This window comes from Pygocentrus nattereri, chromosome 20 (assembly GCF_015220715.1).
Source record: "Pygocentrus nattereri isolate fPygNat1 chromosome 20, fPygNat1.pri, whole genome shotgun sequence".
Lineage (NCBI taxonomy): Eukaryota > Metazoa > Chordata > Actinopteri > Characiformes > Serrasalmidae > Pygocentrus > Pygocentrus nattereri.
This window is the reverse complement of record NC_051230.1, coordinates 15931300-15951098: the sequence shown is the minus strand read 5'-3', so window position 1 is coordinate 15951098 and position 19799 is coordinate 15931300. Positions and strand designations below refer to the sequence as shown.

The 19799-nt window shown below is 37.0% G+C and overlaps 1 protein-coding gene across 2 annotated transcripts in view; it reads left to right on the top strand.

Annotated features, from left to right (window-relative positions):
- The window catches only part of adgrv1 (adhesion G protein-coupled receptor V1), a 241446-nt gene extending 222769 nt beyond the window's left edge, over window positions 1–18677 (top strand). For both annotated transcript variants that reach the window (XM_017695589.2, XM_037531691.1), the window contains 3 exons: window positions 10370–10558; window positions 14444–14618; window positions 18422–18677. In XM_017695589.2, coding sequence (XP_017551078.2) covers window positions 10370–10558; window positions 14444–14618; window positions 18422–18540 — 483 coding nt within the window. In that variant the 3' untranslated portion in view covers window positions 18541–18677. The remainder of the gene's footprint in view (window positions 1–10369; window positions 10559–14443; window positions 14619–18421) is intronic.
- Window positions 18678–19799: the final 1122 nt, after the last annotated feature.

The window sequence follows — 19799 nt, the reverse complement described above, 5'->3', positions numbered from 1 at the left end:
TCGCATTATACCCTAAACTCAAGAAATATATTGCACATTGATATCCAGTAGTCCTTTTGAAGTAGATGTTAATCAATTGACAGTTGTGTCTCATTGTGTTCTGTCTATTGTCATTACTGCAACTATATGCAAAAGTTTGCCCACCCCTAGTCAAATTGCATGTTTTGTTGGTAAATGTGAAATAAGTGAACACATCCTTTACAGGGAACAAAAATAAATGTCATTTTCTTTAAACATTAATGCATAGTATCTATTTACTTGTGGAGTTTATTGGAAAACAGTAAAACCTAAAATATAAAATATGCTATAACATTTGCACAGGCCTCAGTTTTTGTATTTTTCAAATATGTTAAATTCAGCAAATAAGCAATACTTGTGCAGTAAAATGGGCAAAAGTGTGTTTTCTGTTGCGGATGTAGTAACTTACTTTCACTTAGAAAATCAAAAGACCTTTTATTTAACCAAAACCAAAACTTTTGCACATGACAGTATATCTTGTCCACATAATATGATGAGGAAGTTTGCTCCCTTTTAAAGGAAAAGTTTGCCACATGTACAATTCACATGTACACAGACGTAGTTCATCAGCCAAAATATAAGAGTTGCATGATATAGACATAAAACGTGTCTGCTAAAATGTTAAAGGATAGTATGAGAAGCGGTCAACTATAATCTTTAACTGGGTGTGTGGCATGAATACAATTGATGCATAAATCTACCTGAACTCTTTTTAAAGCATATACCAAAAACTACATTACCCATAAGCTCTTGTGTAAAATGTATAATAAAAAAAACATAATGAAATACTAATGTATATCAAAATTTCAAAACTAGAAGCATATTTTGTATACCTTTTAGTGTGAACACTAGAAAAAACAGACGGTTACAAAACAGACAGGGCTATAATTTTATTTTTATGCCTTTAAAAAGCAATTAATTATTCCTTAAAAAGCTTTTTATAGTGATGCAAGTTTGTTGTGACAGAAGCCGTTACTGCCTCTTACATTGTACTCACAACTCTGGGTATGAGAGCAGTCATCACATTTGAAGTATTAGTACAGGTTTGTAGTTCAGAATATTTGTATACTTGGTAATTAGCTTTATAGCAGAGTGTTTAAATCACTCGCTTTTCACACAGGAGAGTAAAGATTGAGCTTTTTTTGTGTGAATCCTACTGCTACATTCTCACCAATCTAATTACATCAATCTGGTGCTGTGTACCTGTTCTGTCATTGCAGCCCTCAGTGAAGTGTTCATCATGGTGATTAATTTTGCAATAACATCAAAAATGCAATAATTTTGGATTTGATCTTCATTTTTTTTCTCATATGATAATGGAAAAATAGTATAGATTACATTTTTTGACAAAACGTTTTCTTCACAACCCGACCACCTCATCATTCATTTTTTCAAATAGCAAATTGGGAAACGTTTCCTCTTTTCTATGTACAGCCATATGCAAAAATCTGAACACCAACAGTCAAATTATATGTTTTGTTAATTTTCTAAGTGAACACATTCTCTACAGGATAACTTAAATATGGAATTTAACATACTGGTGGGAAAAAAGTATAAACTATAAGATATGACCCACATATCTCACATGCACAGGTTGCATTTTGAGTTTTCTTCGATGTCCTAAATACAGCAAATAAGCAGTGCATTAACATGTACAGAAGTGTGCAGAGGACTCATTTTCACATTATCACCTTCATGTCTGAACTTTCAACCCTTTTATCTTGTTTGAATTCTCACCCGGTAATAAAATCATCCTGGAGCCCTGAGTGATAAGGAGGGTTGTGTCTCATTCTGCAAAGTGCACTGTCAGATTTGAGGACGTGTGAAAATAAAAGTACTTCAGATAGTTAACAAGTCTGCAACACAGGATCTGAATGCTGACCACAGTCCTCTTATGTACTCTAATAAAAAACTTTTTCCACAATTTGTACTGGTCTGATTGCGGTGCTCTTACTGTGTCATTTTGCTAATGTGTCCCTGTGGAAAATCAAACAAATGTAATGCTGGGCTAAGAAGCCAAATTAGAGCCTTGCATCTTATAGTCTCATCGATTTTCTTGTGCACTCACATAATATTGATCTCTTAAGCTACTGCACGCACACTTGAGCTTGCCCAGGGTGAGCTTTCCTATAATCTATTGATGTCTTCATAAAAAGGAGTCTGCTTAAATATTGACTTCACTAGAAAAATAGGATGATCCCTCCAGCAGTGATAAACTGAGAAATCTTTCATGATTATTTCTTGTGTAGTTCATAACTTGAGCTTGGCAAGAACATCAGAACATTTCAATGGAAATAGTTCCATGCTTTCATTTTATTTTATTCAAGTGTGTGCAAATGTTTTCTGGTTTTGTAGTACCTTTCAACTGCTCGTGTAAATGTGCTTATGCCTTTCATCTGCTTGTGCAAACATGTTTTGGATCTGGGAATGATTTGAATGCTGGAGTGGAAGAATATACATTGTTTGATTCATTTTGCTTCATTACTTAGAAGTGTCAAATTGATCTTACGTGACAGAAGTGTGAAGTGTGAAGTGTGTCACACACCAGCATGCTGACTTCTAGCGTCTCTATATGAAAAGAAGTTCTCCAGCAGTTCTAAAGTAGAACCAAGGAAAGTTATTTTTTGGTCCAGATTAAGCCTAAACCTAGACTAGAAATCGTTTCAAAAGATGGTTGATCACTGTCTTTGCAGTGTATTCCAAAATGAGGCTTTATCCATAGTAAGCACCCTCACCTTCTGTGTTCAGTTACGGTTAAATTGGACCTACAAGTAGGTCAATTGCCTTCATGTTGGATACAGTGTACATTTTTGTTTTAGCTATGCTTTTAAGTATGGATATATAGTTATCATATTCCAGAGGAGCAGAATATTTAAGCAAGGCTGGGTTACTGTGTAAAAAATATCTGCATTTAATTCTTTTTTCCCCATTTATAGCCCTCTGCAAGTGAGTGTTTTGTTTAACTTTTGCATATAGCTGTACTGGCCTCAGTAATTGCATCAGCAGATACGTGCATGAAAGGTATCGGATATAGGCAATGGCCCATAATTCTCACATTGGTGCATCCCTACTTTCAAACATAGTTTTCCTGTGTCCTTCAGTCTGCTATTAACAGGTGGAATTTTATTGCTATTATAATTTAACATAACATAACTTGTTGTTATGATGTATATTTATAACCATATAATTTAAAAGCCTTCAGGGGAAATGCAGTTTCCTCATTTCTTATTCATTCTATTTCCTGCAATCTTTTCTAAGTTAACTCTACTTCATGTAATTTATCTGGAATAGAACATCCTCCTCGAGGCATTCACAGGAAACTGCTATTGATTGACTGCAAACAAAAACCACTGACGTACATACCGGTTGGAGAGTTTGATCTAGTGAAGGTTATTAATTGTGTCTGCACCAGTAAACACAGTTATAAAAGACTGAGCTGAAAGGCATAAATAAACTGCACCAAGGAACAAGCAGCAACAAGTGTTAATAGGTTTTATAGATGTCTATTCATGGAGAACATTCCTAAAGGGCCAAGAAAAGTGACCTGAATACAAGGCATTCTGTCACATGTTCTTTTTTCAGTTTGCATGTTACTGTAGTCTGTTTACTCACCCATATACAGATCAATCAGTAATGCAGCTTCCCTGCTTATCAGATTTTAAGTCAAGTTCAAGCTCAACTCATGGAAACCAAGCACTGGTTCAAAGGCTCAAGAACAATAGGATGATCCCTCCCTTTGAAGGCCATTCTAGGGAACTGGTTCAGTGTCAGACTTCAAACATATTGCAGACTTTTAACTGCCTTGGTTTTAGACTGCAATCATTTTGCTTTGAGTGACCCTATAGTTTATCAAATAAAATGTTTTATATTTTAAATATCTTAAGAAAACATTGATAAATTGTAGGTAAATGTACGTTGAAATTTAGGGGTTATGGTGTTGGGATAGCAGTCTCCCAGTTTATAGTACCCTATAAACGATGACGCTGTATATATTTACCTTTTTACTATCTCATTTAAAGCCTTGGGTTTCAATAGATCAAAACATAATCCTTGTAAATATCTAAGGAGTCAGATTACATATTTAAGGATTTATTTGTTTTATTTTAATAGGTCTTTTACTGCAGTTGGAACGAATTAGATATGGTCCATATAGAAGGCTTTAAAGTACATTCATCAACACCTACTGCTTATTTCCAGTTCTCTAAACTTAGCTGCAAATCAAGCATATAATTTGCTCCAAATATAATTTTGGTAACACTTTACTGATTATCAGTAATGCATCAACAACATCTCAGTGAAGTAGCAGTAGTGAACCATCTGATTACATTGAGGTAAATATCTTACAGATGTACTGTTAACATTGGCATTTAGTAGATGTATTATTAATATGTTAATTCCATTACGCAAAACCTAACCTTAACCAGCCTTTCCCAAAACCTAACCTTCATCCGAGCCCTTATCCGAACCCTCACCTTAACGTCAACCCTGATCCTAACCCTCATGCAATGTTTTTGCCATGTTACAGAGAGTCTGTTAAGTGTTGTTTCATCTAAAAGGACCATTCAAAATAAGGTGTCACCACAATTTTGTTTAGTACAACGTGCTCTATTCAGCCATGATCGTTTAGTCTAGGATTTCACCCTCTGCTTTTCTGTATTGCTTTGTCGAACACCTCAGGCAAAGCATGACAGCGTACAGAGGGGTAAAGCAGCTCTGATGCAGATGGGAAAAGAATAACAGATTATTTGTTTTGTCATGACCTTGTCATTACATTAAAACTCAGACATGAAAAATGTTGGTGACAAAACAACCTCATGAGTCAGGTGTACTGAAATAAGCAAATATCCCTCTGTGGCGTGTAATTTTGTGTGCAAATGCCAAGAACAAGCTAATTGAATGCAGCTGATGCAGACAAACACACAGAGTAAAGAAAAGGGAATTTGGCAGAGACGATTAAAGTAGGTCTTTGCAGCAAATTGCAGCATTTTAAAGGTATTTTCACAAGCTTTGCAACATTTGTATTTGTATTTTTCAGGTTCTTCTTGCTGCTCTTTTGCAGCAGTTTGAATCTGTTTTCAATCATCTTGACTTGCCTGCTGTTGTTCATGGAAGCTATTTTCCTTGACGCTGATTTTCCACGCTCATCTTTTTGTCTCTGTTGTGTCCCTGTTGCATTGACTGCAGCAGCTTTTTAATAGTGCTGTTCTCTCTGTTGATGGTGAGGCTTTTGAGAAAGGGCATAGCTTTTATAGTTCCAGGTTTTGTCTGTGTGCCTATGTGTGTTACTGATGTTATCACTGATAACAGAAGCGAATGGCATCGGCAGGTATTAAAAAAAATACTAGCACCAGCAGAACCTTTATTCAGTACTGGGCTACTAGGCTAAAATATCTGCATTTTATTCTTTGTACTACATTTGTAACCCTTCAGAAATACATGTGGATTAGGGTTTGTGGAGAGGGGAGGCACGTCCTTCCTACTTTTTGAAATGACAAGATATTTTTAAATATTTGGTGAAAATGGTTGATGGTAAAGTAGCTTATTTTCTGTCTGTGCTACAAAGCATCCATATTTAGAGCTTTAGCTTCTCAGTAAAAGCCTGCCATCTGAAGCAGACCCTTCAGTTACCTCGGAAGAGAATGTACTACTGCTTCTTTTCCAATATTTAATTAAAATACATATTGTTTCAGTTGTGAAGAGCTACCTGACACTTGCAGTTATTCCTGTGCTTTAAATACTACTTAAACCCAGAATAGATTGCAGTTTTGCTGAGCTGTAGTTGGTAAGGACAACACGGGTGAAGCACTAACCTGCCCTACCAGTAATAGGTGCATTTGATTTCAAGTATTTACTGAACTATGAGCATTTCTTCACTTATGCCATAACAGTTACCACTAGTCCTTCTTATTTCTGCTTGATTATCATCATGCCTATCGTTATTGAGGTATAAAATGTAATCAACATGCAAACAAACTTCACTGACGCAATGAAAAGATAAAAGCGTTCTATTATAACAGACAATAACATTTCATCTCTATACTGAATATATACCAGAAAATACATAAGATACATTATTATTCCTGATGTTACTCTTCATTGTTGTTGTTTTAATGTTGACATATATAAGACGTCTTGACAGTATAATAGTTCTAATTATAGGTGTACTGTCTATAAATTTCAACTGCTTTACATTGCTTGTTTATACTCTTTCGGCCATGATAAGCCTTCCTAGGAATATCTGGGCAGCCCTTAAATGGCCACAAACCACCAGGGTCCAACATTGATTATGCAATTCGACAGCCTGAGAATGACTCGACCAGTTTGCATTGTTGTCTATGTAGTTACTGAATAACAATACTTAGGATGTAATAAGCCTGAGATATTTAGAGGCTATGAAATATTGTTTGTGTTCTTCCTACCACCCTACAGTCACAGCAGCTATATAAACAAATAGAACAATTAATTTTTATAATGATTATATTGTGATCTATTTAAAATCAAGGCATTAATAGAGGCACTAAAAATCTTAATGTATACAGCATCATCATTTATAGTGGTTTTCTATTGGCAACCCCTAAATTTCAACTTCAGGAAAATAATACTTTAATATTACTTAATATAACTTACATGTTAAAAACACTACAATGTCAAAAAAAACTTTTGAAGTAATGTTTTGACTTATTTTTTGACTTATTATGAGTTTACTGGCTAGGGTTTTTGAGTTCTGCTCAAAATGAGCTAAAATGGTCACTACCAAAACAGTCACTACCAAAATATTTGGTAAAGTTTCAATAGTGTTATAATTGTTTTGTAGTGACAAAACAAAATGTTCAAGCATTTATTGCAATAAAATGAGCATAGGCCTATTTAAGATATAGGGTCAGTCAACGCAAAAGATTTATTGTCTGAAGTCAAAGCCAGTTTAATGTCTGAAATGTGTTTTGAACTCTGACTTTGAACCGGTGTGGTAGAATGGCCCATATAGACTGTAGTAAAGGTCACACATTAAGATTACATTGCTGCACATGTTCTGTCACAATCTGTCCTCCTGCAGAACACCACAGCATCTGTTCCCACATCTCTCCACCCCGTAGTTTTACCCCGCTGTCGCATCTCGCAGCCCCATCCGTGATGGCCCACAGCCAATTTCATGTGACCAATGTGAAAATAATTGAATTGCTGTGGCACCATTAATCTTGCTGGGCTATGTCTGTGCCTTGCCAGTAAACGGCACAGCATTGTTCCATTACCACGAGAAAGTGAGGCTTTGAACAATGGAGCCCACTCGCCCACAATTAGATTTCCCCTCCGCTTCTTGAATGGACTGGAGAGCTATAAATAGATCCGTCTTCATTGTGCTACTGCTCCTGTTATTATTGCCGTGAGCACTGGGCCAGTTGTACATGACACTGACAGAGGCATCCTGTTGATGCTTGCATGATAGTGCAGAAAGGGGAAAAAGAAATGTTTAGAGGAAGTGTATTTGCAGTTTTTCTTCCCTTTCCTCTTTTCTTCCTGCGTCAGTCAGTTGCTAAACAGGCCTGCTTATGATGCAGAAGTCTGATTGCTGGAGACCTCACGTATGCGCTGGCGGCTTTGTGTGCTGTTATCATTTTCTCATTAATTCATTAATTCATTCTCCTTATTTAATCGGAAACATTAATCAAGATCACTCTTTTGCATTAAAACCCTGGTGTAAGAGGTTCTCTCTTTTTCTTTGGCTCTCTGTCACTCTCAGTATTGTCAACTCTACCAAACACAAAGCCTTTTGGGTATGACAGTGTCCTCTTTTAGTTGTAGGGTTACCGAAGCATTTAAAGCTGTTCATCATACATCAGTCTATTAATCAGTCCATGTATACCAATGAACACACACACACACACACAGGTGTCCACACAGACTTAATCATACATTATATGTTTATACAAAACTGTGCAAAGGTCAGAGGCCACCCTTCATTTAATTCCCATCAAAATGACTTAAGTACAAGTTATTCTTTTTTCAGTATCAGGATTATCTTATATCTAATCACCTATGTAATATCTCCTATATGATAACTGTGTACATTATAATAGAACAATCAGCTACAGTTATTGAAGTATTGATACAGGAAAGTGAAAACATCAAATTCATGGATGTGTTCTTTGAATGTCGCGACATATCTCAGAAATTCTAGTGTCTTTGAAAAAAGCTTTTTGGGCTCTCTGACACCTTAGCTGAAAACGAGGGCTGCCACTCCTGAATGGAGAACACTTACGTAACTCACAGAGGTAATTGAGCGTGCAGCGATGGCCTCCAGGCCATTTGTGTGCTAATCTCCTGGAGGGGGAGCTTTGATAGTGCTCTGCTTGCCCAGCAGCCTTCCAGCACTCGCTTTATATCTATGAGCATATCACCTAATGCCTCGTTTACTAAGCCTTACTCGCTTAGTCTATTTCGAGCTTTCATCACTTGTTGACAAATTTGAATGGAGAGGATAATGGTATCTCGGGGGCGTTGAGAAGTGGTCTCAGTGAGACTGATGTGTGCGGCTGTCTAACATTGAAGTTTGGTCTGAACTACATCACCTGACGTTGGTAGCTTGCAGGTACCTGTTAAGTGTCAGACCAGTTCGAAACATAAACGGATTTTATCAGGACAAATTCTACTAAAGGAGACTAATTAGCTTTTAGAGCTTTGACTGAGAGTTTGAATTATAGAACCTATATCACCTCAAGCCATCAGGCTAGAATCAGGGAGGGTGAGTTGAAAAATTACTTAGTAAGTTTATAAGTTTATTACTTAATTTTGCTTTGACCATATAAAAAATTTGGATGTTATTAAAATTAAACTCTTGTCAGCCAGTCACAGTTCATAGTCATAATGCACCCACTTACAGAGTTATCCGTAAGGTCATAGAACAGGGTATAAACTTTACAGACTGTTCAGTGATAGGTAGCAAAATGGACAAGCTACTGAGCATGGTCCTCATTCCATTCATTAAGTGAAGTAATGATGTAATGATCAGGGTGGAAGGGCAAGAGGGGGGCCTAGTAGGGCCACAGTAGGGCACTTATTGTCCACAAAGATGGCCTTGGAAAGTTTGAGAACTGCTGCCTAAAGCAATAGTTTGTTGAAAAAAGTCAAGTTTACATAAACATAGTTGCTGAACAAAGACTTGTTTAGTGTCTTGAGATTTGCTTCTTTAGTTTTGCAATAGACCTACAGGGCTAATGCAGCTAACAGCTAATAAAAGCTTCAGTTTTGTGCTTACTGCATGCCTAAGTCATCATACCTGCTTAAATTAGTAGACGTGCTCATGAGGTTTATGTCACTGTATGTATCTCACAACAAACTGTTACCTATAAAAATGGGCAAAAGGTTTTAGCCTGTGTAAAATCAGTAGTAGCAGCCAGCTTGAAGCGTGAATTTTATCTACAAGTAGCTCCAGTGCAAAACTGAACAAGCAAACCTCAGACAACATGTATGTCACGACTGATTGACTATATTTTAGATTCAGAGATTATTTTTTGCTTAACTATCGCATTAGATGGATTAAAAGACACAAGGCAACGGAATAACAATTGAGCTACAATTAACTTACAGCACAGGCCATACAGCCTAGGCCTAAGGCTAAAGGTAATGTGTAGTCTGTCTTTGGAACCATTGTTTCTCTGTATTTGTTGGCAGTGGCCATATGTCTGTGATTTTTTGCTGATATAGGGCTTCAACATTTGAATGATATATTTTGGGACATATTTTGCTACATCTTTATATTCATCACTATATAAATCTTTCAGCATCTCTCTTGGATCACAGCGTTCTCCATACAGGCTGGGGCTGAAGTTTCTCTTTTAGCAGCAGAATTCTTACAGCCAGAAGCGCTACAGATTTTTTCTCCACTCTCACTCCCTCCTCTGTCTGTCTAACGTGGACTGTGTTTGTGGTGAGATGTTTGGTGATAGTGAGGTATTTTGCACCTAAGTGAGCTGAGCGATTGTCAGTTTGGTGCCACTGTGTAAAATGATGTGTTACAGTGCCGTCCATGGCCTCACTGGTGATTATGTCATGCTGACTTGAGTGATGTCATGCTGTTTCCGAATCTCATGTGAAGAATTTGGGACTGAGGCGAATTGTCATGGACATTAATCATCACCTGTCAATATTTGTAGTACGATGGCAAGACAGTGTATTGTTTTTGCAGTTGTCTTTATGATATTATTTGTATGTACCAAGCCTGTTATTTTAAGGAATCAATAGACTGACATCAAGTCATTCATAGAAGAGTGACCTTACCTGTCAAGACAGTATCATTTTTGTAATATATACTGCAGTATGCTTTAAGCTCTAATCTGTAGCCTTATGTCTGCAGGGCCTGTATGTGTTTGCAGTTTACTTCATCATGCATAACCAGCTCTGCTGGCCAGCCAAGGCCAGTTACACAGTGGAGATGAATGGCCACAGCAGTCCTGATGGTGTCTTTCAGAGCACTGGGGCCACCACAGTTGGAGGAGAAGAGATCAGCAAGTCCACTCAGAACCTCATCAGTGCTATGGAGGAGGTAGGGGTTTGGTTTTCATGTACTATAATATAATTCTAATTATTTTACTAATTTTTTAATAGTACATAGAGCATGTGCTTTTATTTTTTCCCTGGTTCCCTGTCGGTCCCTCTACCTACCACTTTAAAACAAACAAATAAACACATTATTATACATAAAAAAACATTGAATACCATAATACAAATATTAATGGTGGCTCCTAAATTATTAGTATATGCTCTTGATTAGGAGTTTTATTATAACTTATAACTTCTAGTTATTAATCTGCACAGTACAAATTATTATTCTATATAATATAACCCCTAGTATTACTATGGGAAGTGATTCCAAACTACTTTACAGTAATATGCAGTAGATATGGTGGTGATTATGAGGTTCTAAAAGTAAACAGAATTAGGAGCAAAGTAGTTTACCCCACTCATTTTACCCAATCAACTTCAACTTCTCTTACACTTAAAGCAACATATTAGAGTGACACTTTTCTCTGTGGTGTTTGAGATGCAGTAGAAGGTCACAACCTTGTAATACATTTATCCAGTCTGGGTTCAAACTGAGTACCTCCATGATCTGTAGGCTGGGCTCCGTTATTCTGAAGGGGCAGATTTAATTTGATTGTGCCCCAGCACAGGCCCAGGAGTGCCTGAGTAATCCTGTTTCATTCATGAGAGCACAAACTTTTTGGATTTAGGACTCCAAAGCGAGGCAAGGGGGATAGAGAGAAAGCGAGGGAGAGGGGAGTAGAGAGAATGGGGAAAGAGTGAGAGATAGAGAGAGAGGGGGAAGGAGGGCTAGCTGTCTGTTCAGGCATTACGAACGGATGTGACAAATCCAGCAGTGCCTGGTGGTGCCGAATTCACCTAACCTCAGACCTTCTGTCCTGATTACTGGCCGTCCCCAGTGGGCCACTCCACCAGATTCTGGTGCCTGTGACTGGAGAAACTGGGTGGATTTTGCTTCCTTTCCCATGGGAACTCCAGCACTGCCACTGCTTTACCGACATCCACTAACAAAGGAAATTAAGTCAGCACTAAAAGGAAGCAGCAAGAACATTGAGATTTATTGAGATACACAGCCATTCAAATGCTTGGCATCACTTGGTTTATCAATATCCTCTTGTTATTTTATGTGCAACAATAGCTTATTGAAAACTGCACACATTATACAGTACTGAGCAGAAGTCAGAGGCCACCCTTCACTTATTTAATTTCACGCCTGGCCATTAGGTACAAGTTATTCATTATGAGAGTAAGGGGGAAAGAGCAGAAAACATATTCAGCATCATACAGATGTCACAACTAAACATAATATCAAAATGGTCAGTATTTAGTGTGTCTGTCCTTTACCTTTATTACAGCTTCCATTCTTTTTCAGCTGACTTGCATTCTGTTTGTCAAGGAATTCTGCTGGGATATTTCTTCACACCTCCACAGTTCAGTATTAGACGTTGGCTGGAATTTCTTCTTTTTTGTTTGTTTCCCTTTCACAGTAACCATTTTGTCCTTTCAGACTGACAGTGTTGAGTTGTCCTCTCACAGTGGAAGGATGGACAGGAATGTCTGTGGATTTTTTCAACAGTGGAGTTTGATTTTCTCCTTTCTCTCAAAGATAAAAGTTTAAGTACTGTTTGTCTGATGGTGACGGTTTTGGTGGTCTTTCAGGGCTTGCATTGTAGTTAAGACTACAGCTAAGACTTTTTCTATCTTTTAAAATGTTTATTTAAAATAAACTTAAGTATTGTAAACCTGTTTTTTTTCACTTGACTTTCCTCTGTCTTATATAAGTGGATTGTCTTAAATTTAATCCCCTCAGAAATATCTCTACCAATGCCATTTTCAGTTAAATAAGTGAAGGGTTGTCTCTGACCGTACTGTAATTCTAAATGCTTATAGACACCTGTTTACCCAACATAACTTCTGAAATAAAGTGTATTAAGGGGCATTTATGATTAATGAGAGTCCTCCCAAAGGTATTTCAGTGGAGCTCCATCTCCCTAGAGAATACAGTTCCACTGCTCCACAGCCCAAGTCTTCATACTTAGCTAGTCAAAGCTTGGCATTTGGTATGGAGACTATAGGCTCATGTGTGGCTACTCCACAGCATCAATGTTTCAAGTGTTTCAGAGTAAGGAGTAGTTACATGTTATTGAAGGAAAAACACATCTTGATGTGTTTGTATACTGAAAGATATATACATGTATACTGGAAGATACTGGGTGGGACAAAGCAACATTCTTCAAACTGTTCATTTTTATTATGTGATGCATCATTATTGTGTGTGCTATTTTAAAATTTATGTTGTGATAAAAGAGGAAGGAAAGTGCATTTATCAGTGTGGGTAAAAAAATAAGGCAGTGTGAGAAAGGGGAGATGGAGGAAAGGAAGATGAATGGTTCGTTTAACTGGCTAAGTCAGTGTGCGCTTTCTATAGTGTAACATTTTTCTCCTGAAAATTTGCTGAGAGTTTGCAGAGGAACATTTCGTCCCCTTTGTATATACATTACCAAAACTGGCCTGGCAAAAAATTGGATGTTAATTGAAGATAGATAGATTCCGTTTAATATTGCTTTGACCCTTGCAGTCAAGAGAAAAGTAAAAGCAGCAGTGTTATTAGCCCAGGTTGTTATTGTACATTATGTAAGGCATGTATTTGACCCACAGCTGCTGACCAGCTTTTACAGAAGTGTCTCTTTCACTTTTCAGTCATTTCCAGACATCTTTATTCTACTTCATTTCATGGGTCCGTCTGTAGTCCCCAAGGCCGCGTCTGACTGTCTGAGCTCCATTTATTTATTAAATTCATATCAAAGGGAAGTTTCCTTAGCCAGTTATCTGCATTTCCCAGCTGAATCAGCAAGCAGCCTTTTGGTGTGCAGTGAGCATACTTCAGAGCAAAAATGACTCACTGAATCATTCAGTCAGCCAGTGAGCTCTTTCACCCCCAAACCCCATTTTACCCTTTAGCCAACCATGACAATGTAATCTTACAGTGACCCCTTCATGAACCACAAATATCACATGGCCATATTAAAGCCTTCTGGGGCTCTTCACTAGCTCTTATCTTGGGACCCCTACTTCTGTTGAGACACGAGGAGACAGACGTAAGACCATTTAACATTGACTTACATCATAATAAGACACAAAACACATCAGCACATTACACCTGAAGTGGGTAGTAACTAGTTATACATACACATATAAAATTATGATGGATTTGCCAAAAAAAGATTATTTTATTTTTAGTTAAGCATCAGTAATAAGTGTTAGTGTTCAGAACTGAACTGGAGATGATTCCATACTAAATGCTTTGGACGAGAATGAAGTTTTAATAAATTAAGGAGCGGATAACTCAAAAAGAATTGTCTATAAACGGATTGTTGCAGTATATTTTTTACCGTATAATAACTCAAACTTGAAAAATAGTGTAAGAGTGCACAATTCCTGACATGTTGTCATACACAATTTCTCATTCACCCTCCATTTCACTGATCACTGGTCAGTTTCTGACCACAGGGCTGCTGTATGAATAGGGTTGTGGACCACCCTCAGTACAGCAGTGGTAGTGGGTGTGGTGCTGGTACAAGCATATTAGTAAACATGTTTTGGCTCTGGATAGTTGTGTTTTTCTTTCTTTGTTCTGCAATTTCTCTCTGGGATCAATAAAGATCTATCTATCTATCTATCTATCTATCTATCTATCTATCTATCTATCTATCTATCTATCTATCTATCTATCTATCTATCTATCTATCTGTTCAAGTTGGGTGTATTAAATATTCCTTTTGCATTACTAGACATGTTTGAAAAATCTGTTTAGATATGCTGGGAAACTTTTTGATGTGTGTTTGTTTGCTGACTGTGTGTCTGTTTTTTCATGTGTGTTGCTCAGATCTCAGCAGATTGGGAGAGAGCGTCCCTCAGGCCGAGCAGTCAGCCCAGCAGTGTGTTCAAACAGGGCGCTGAAAACGGCACCTATCCTTCTGAGGGCGGCTTCATTAACACAAATCTAGTCCAGGACGAGGAGTCGCAGGAGTTTGACGACCTCATATTTGCCTTAAAGACCGGTAAGACCTTCCTCAAAAATAATTCTCATGATCAATTTCTTACCACAGTACAGTATCTGTTATATTGTAATTACTATATATTATAGCCATAGTTTACTGAGCTACAATGGTTGTACATTTGGACCATTCCAATGAATTAGTTTAAACTGTGGTCCAACAGTTAAAAACTATTTACAACAGCAATTTAGATTTTACAAGGATTATATTATGATCTATTTAACCCAAAGCATTAATCAATATAGTAATAAGCATAAATATATTTAAAAATCATCATTTATACTACTTTCTGTTGGAGGGTGGCTGTCTCATACCCAAACCCCTAAATTTCAGCTTGGGAAAATAAAACTTACATTTGTTTTTCTTTTTTTTTTAAAGATTTTTCCGATTTTGTTTATTTAACTCATTTTGTCATGAGTTCAATGTTTAAATAAAACCCCTTTACACATAAATAGGCAGAGCCTCATTTTAGCCACGCCCCTGACTTTTAGAGCAGGAGGTGAGACTGCATCCCTGTCCCTCATGGCCGCATGGTGAGCAGTTAGACTTCATTGTTTTGAGTACAATGTCCCCAAGTCTGAAAATCAGTGTGGAACATTTAAAATTTTCACTACTGAAACACATTCACTGGACTTAATTTACTTTTGAAATATTATGATTCTATGTATTTACAACTGTTCAACTGCTGTCTTAGTTAGTCATGTACGTATGTGGCTTTTTAATGTATTTATGTTTATTTGATTTATTCTAATATTAAATAACATTTTTACTGGAAAAAAACACACTTAGCTGAGATCATTTTCTTGGCTACCTGTGACTTTGACAGAGTACTGTATGTTTTTGTGACAACCTTGCCCAAAATGCTAACTTCGTAGTCGAAGGAAACAATGCTTTGAACTGTATCCAGTTGTTATGAAATGAAAAGCAAATTAAATGTTTTTTACAAATGATGTTTTTAAATGATGGTGGAAAAAAGAAAGGAAAGGTTGGTGATGGTCTGATATAGTATAATTTATATAATCTGAATTAAGTGGATATGATCTGAGTATCTACAAATACTTACCATATGGGTAATTACTTGTTCTGGGATACTGAACGAATGTACCTCACTTTTAGTATCACTTAACTTTAAAATTGACTTTAAAATTTAAACATTCATACTTTAAAATTGAATTATCTTAACACAATATTTCCATATAGGGTTTTCTTAATATTCTCATTGGCCCTGCAGTGCTGCATACATCTTTATGTTCTCTTCTTAGTACATCAAACCTCTACTGACTTACCGCTGTGAATGCTATTGGGGTCGATCATCAATGTTTAATGAGATAGAGCCGTGTATGTGTGACGATGCATCACTGTGATCTATTACGGCTCAACTTAACTATTTTCCCTATAATGAAGGAAGAGCATTCTTATACTGAGTGGTCTAAAAAGACGATGCTGGCTGTGTGCACAATGACTTTTTACTGAGCCTGTCACCAAGTCTGTATTACACACTGCAAAGGCTGGACTTTGAATCAAATGGAAACATTGCTTTTTCCACTTAGCACTTTGAACTTTTGCCAGTTCGTTGTCAGTTATCTTTCTTTGTTAAAATACTTTTTAGAGCCTGATTCCAAGAGGCCAGGCTGCCAGGTGCTTCTTGCAAGCCTGTGTTAGGAAATCAGGAATACTGGACAGGCTGGAAGGACACAGGCTTTAACCATTCAACAAAAGGTTAAATACACTGTATGTCCAATATCATTTAGACATCCATTTTAATTGGTGAATTCAGCTAGTTTATGGTGCAGTTAGTCACAGGTGCTCAATGGTAGAAACACAGCTTGTGTAAGCTCCATTCAAAAGTTTTGCCAATAGGTAGGGGTGTTCTGGAGCAGCTGCACAGGTCACCATGTCCTGTGCCAAGTGTTGGATAGAAGGGTATAAAGCACCCAGCTTTCTCTGGACTGATGAAGCTTCATCCAGTAGCTTTTTGTTCTGGGTTGGGGTTGCCTTTATGATACAGAGCAATTATCCAACATCATTACCTAACCTCACTAACATACAAATGTGAAAGGAAAATACGAATGTAGTAAGTTGTTTGTTCTCTCATTTGGTAAAGGGCTGTAGTTAGGGTACGTTTCTTAAATCAAACATCCTCACAGGCCACCTTTGGTCTGTAGGCCTCACTTTTGGCATCCCTTATCTGGTGTAAAGCCTTCCCAATAGAGTAGAAGAGGGGCAATTCCCTATTAATACCCTTTAGAAGAATTTACATGCACATCTTTTCCACATGTACATAGAACTTTACAAATGAAAAAGTAATGATAAGTAAACTGAATGACAACTTGTATTGATATATTTTAATGATGTTGAAATCATGTACATCATAGAATCTAGTATATCTGATACGTTACATTATCAGCATAGATACATGGCTCATAATCAGTAAAGGCACTCTATATAGAGGACTGTATTTGTTGTTAATATTCATAGAGTTTTAGGCCATCGACTGTCTCTGTCTTTGTTTCCTTCTATCTGTGAAGCATCATTTCTCTGGTGAGAGGCATATTAGCTGAACTGATACACTAATCCATCTCTTAGTAAGAGTTTTTTTCGCAGGCTGGATCTCTCTGTTAGGTGTCTTATATAATCTCTGGCACAGCAGCTATTTCAGCAGCTTCAGCCCCACCAGCCTGGACGGTGAAATATCACATCTTCACTTCGGGGCAATTAGACATTAATATTTATGACTGGAGAACTTCACCATTTGTATATCCCAGTGCTGATCATGATGGTGTATATATGCATGCTGTGTCTCATATCTAACACATTTTATACTTGGGGTGTGCATTCTAATAATAAATAATGAATAATTCAATTAAAGGGGAATTCCAGATATTTTTCAGATTTCCTGCAGAATTGAACCATTGAAATGTAAAAAGTGTCGTCCTGACTGTTATGATGTGAGATGGTGTACTGTACTGTAGAGAAATTTACCAGCTCTTGATTTCCTTCAGTGGTGTCTACTATTCAGATATAACCATTTTGCTTTATTGTCATAAAAGATGTGTTATTGAGAGACTCTCTGTCACCACTGCAACACACACAGCAGTTAGATGAAGGAATTAGCCTTAATTATGCACTGAAAATATGTTTACCATCAGAATAACACTGTTTAACCACTTTGGACCAGATGCATGTTCGTGAGAAGATGTGGTGCAGAATATACCATGATGTTTTTATCTCCAGCTTTCAGACAAATCCATTATTTTACTGCACCTTTAAAACTCTGTGCCTGGCTGGAATGCATTAGTGGGCGAGGCTGTGTACAATTGCGTGATAAGATGCAGTCTTAATAAATCTTAATATGTTGTCACCTGTCTAAACCCTACAGTTCGTTTTAGGAATTTTTTGAATGGGATTTATGTTCTGTGAAGGTCTCCCAACCCTGTTTATTAAAACATTGTGCAGTCATATGCAAAACTGTGGGTGCCCCTGCTCACATGAGATGTCTTTTTTATTTTCTAAATTAAAATAAGTTATAAATTATAATACACAATTACTGTTTGTTTGCTTATTTTAATATTTTTGGGGGGAAGAAAAAACAAAACTGAAAATGTGCAGAACTCATGACACATTTTATATTTTATGTTTTGCAATATGTAAAACTAAAAAAAATAAATAGAAATTGAGCACTAAAAGTGCCAAAAATACCCTGATAGTGCATTTTCTGCTATATTATTATATATATATTATATATGCTATATTATTATATAGCATATAATGTATATGACTCATCATTTTTGTTCTGTGCTCCACAGGGTCAGGCCTTAACATGAGCGACAATGAGTCCATCCCTGGCAGTCACGATGGCGGGAGCGTTGCGAACTCTCAGATTGTGGAACTGCGGCGGATTCCCATCGCGGACACACACCTATAACCTTGCTGCTTTTGTACTGAATGCGTGTAAACCAACCAACAGTATTTTGTACATGTACCACCTTTGCACTAAAGTTGACCAGTTTCTTTTCTCTTAGTTTTTGAGTTGTTTTTTTATACCTGGAATTTGTTGATATTTCTGACCTTTTATAAATATATATATATATATATATATATATATATATATATATATATATATATGTATATGTGAATATACAGTATAATTGTCAACATATTAATTTTGTGAAATTTTTAATGGGCCGAGATGTAAATATCATGTACTGTAGATGAAGGATCACACAAGCAGGCTGGACCACTGGGCTCTGCCACTCGATTTGTGTTACAGATAATAAATAATTCAACAACTATATTACTCCTGTCATCTATGAGTGCGTCTTTATCCCCCTAGCTGTGATTTGGAGTGATGAAATTGGCTGTCTGGCAGTAGAACAGCAGCGGCATTTGGAGTTGCTTCAGGGGTTAAGCTCAATGAGAAAGCTTCAGTGTGATTACGTAAAGATTCCAGCACCGAAAGTGCGCAAACCAGTTTGACACCTGCGAGTGCGTTTCAGCACAACACTGTTGTTTATGAGTTTTTGGTATGATAGTTGACTTGATGGCACGCAATCTATTGTTGTTACACTGTAATGAAATAATATGGGGGTTGTCCTGTTTAACAACAGCTGCTGACAATGTCCATTAGCATTTGGCTATAGGATCTGTTATGTAACATACTTTTTTTTTTCAGTGCAGTCCTCAAACAGCCTTGGAAGTTAGTACTATAGCCTACATTGAGCAACATGAATCAATAATGAATCTATGTAGAGCATGGCTTGGATCTATATTGTCTGATGTATGGCCCTTATTGCTGACCTTAAATGTCTAAGTTTGGCAGACTGTACTCATATGAACAGAAAAAGATCCCCAGTGTGAAATTAAAGCCCACAGCTGGCGACCTGCTGGTCACTCTGTAAGGGTAAATTCCGTGCTTGCTGATATCTTTAAGTTCGCAAACAGGTTTGGCAAATGGAGCAAAAGTATGCTCAGTCTGCTGAGACGGTGGTGGAACCATGTCAACAGTGATAAACAGTGTTAACTGCACACTGTTGCACTGCATAGTGAATCTTACATGTGCGAACATTTCAAGAATTTTATGAACAAGAAGTTATATGATAAATTATATATTGTAATGATCTATTTACATATTGTTTTATCACATTATATACATTAAGATTTGATATTGACTTTTACAGTATGATT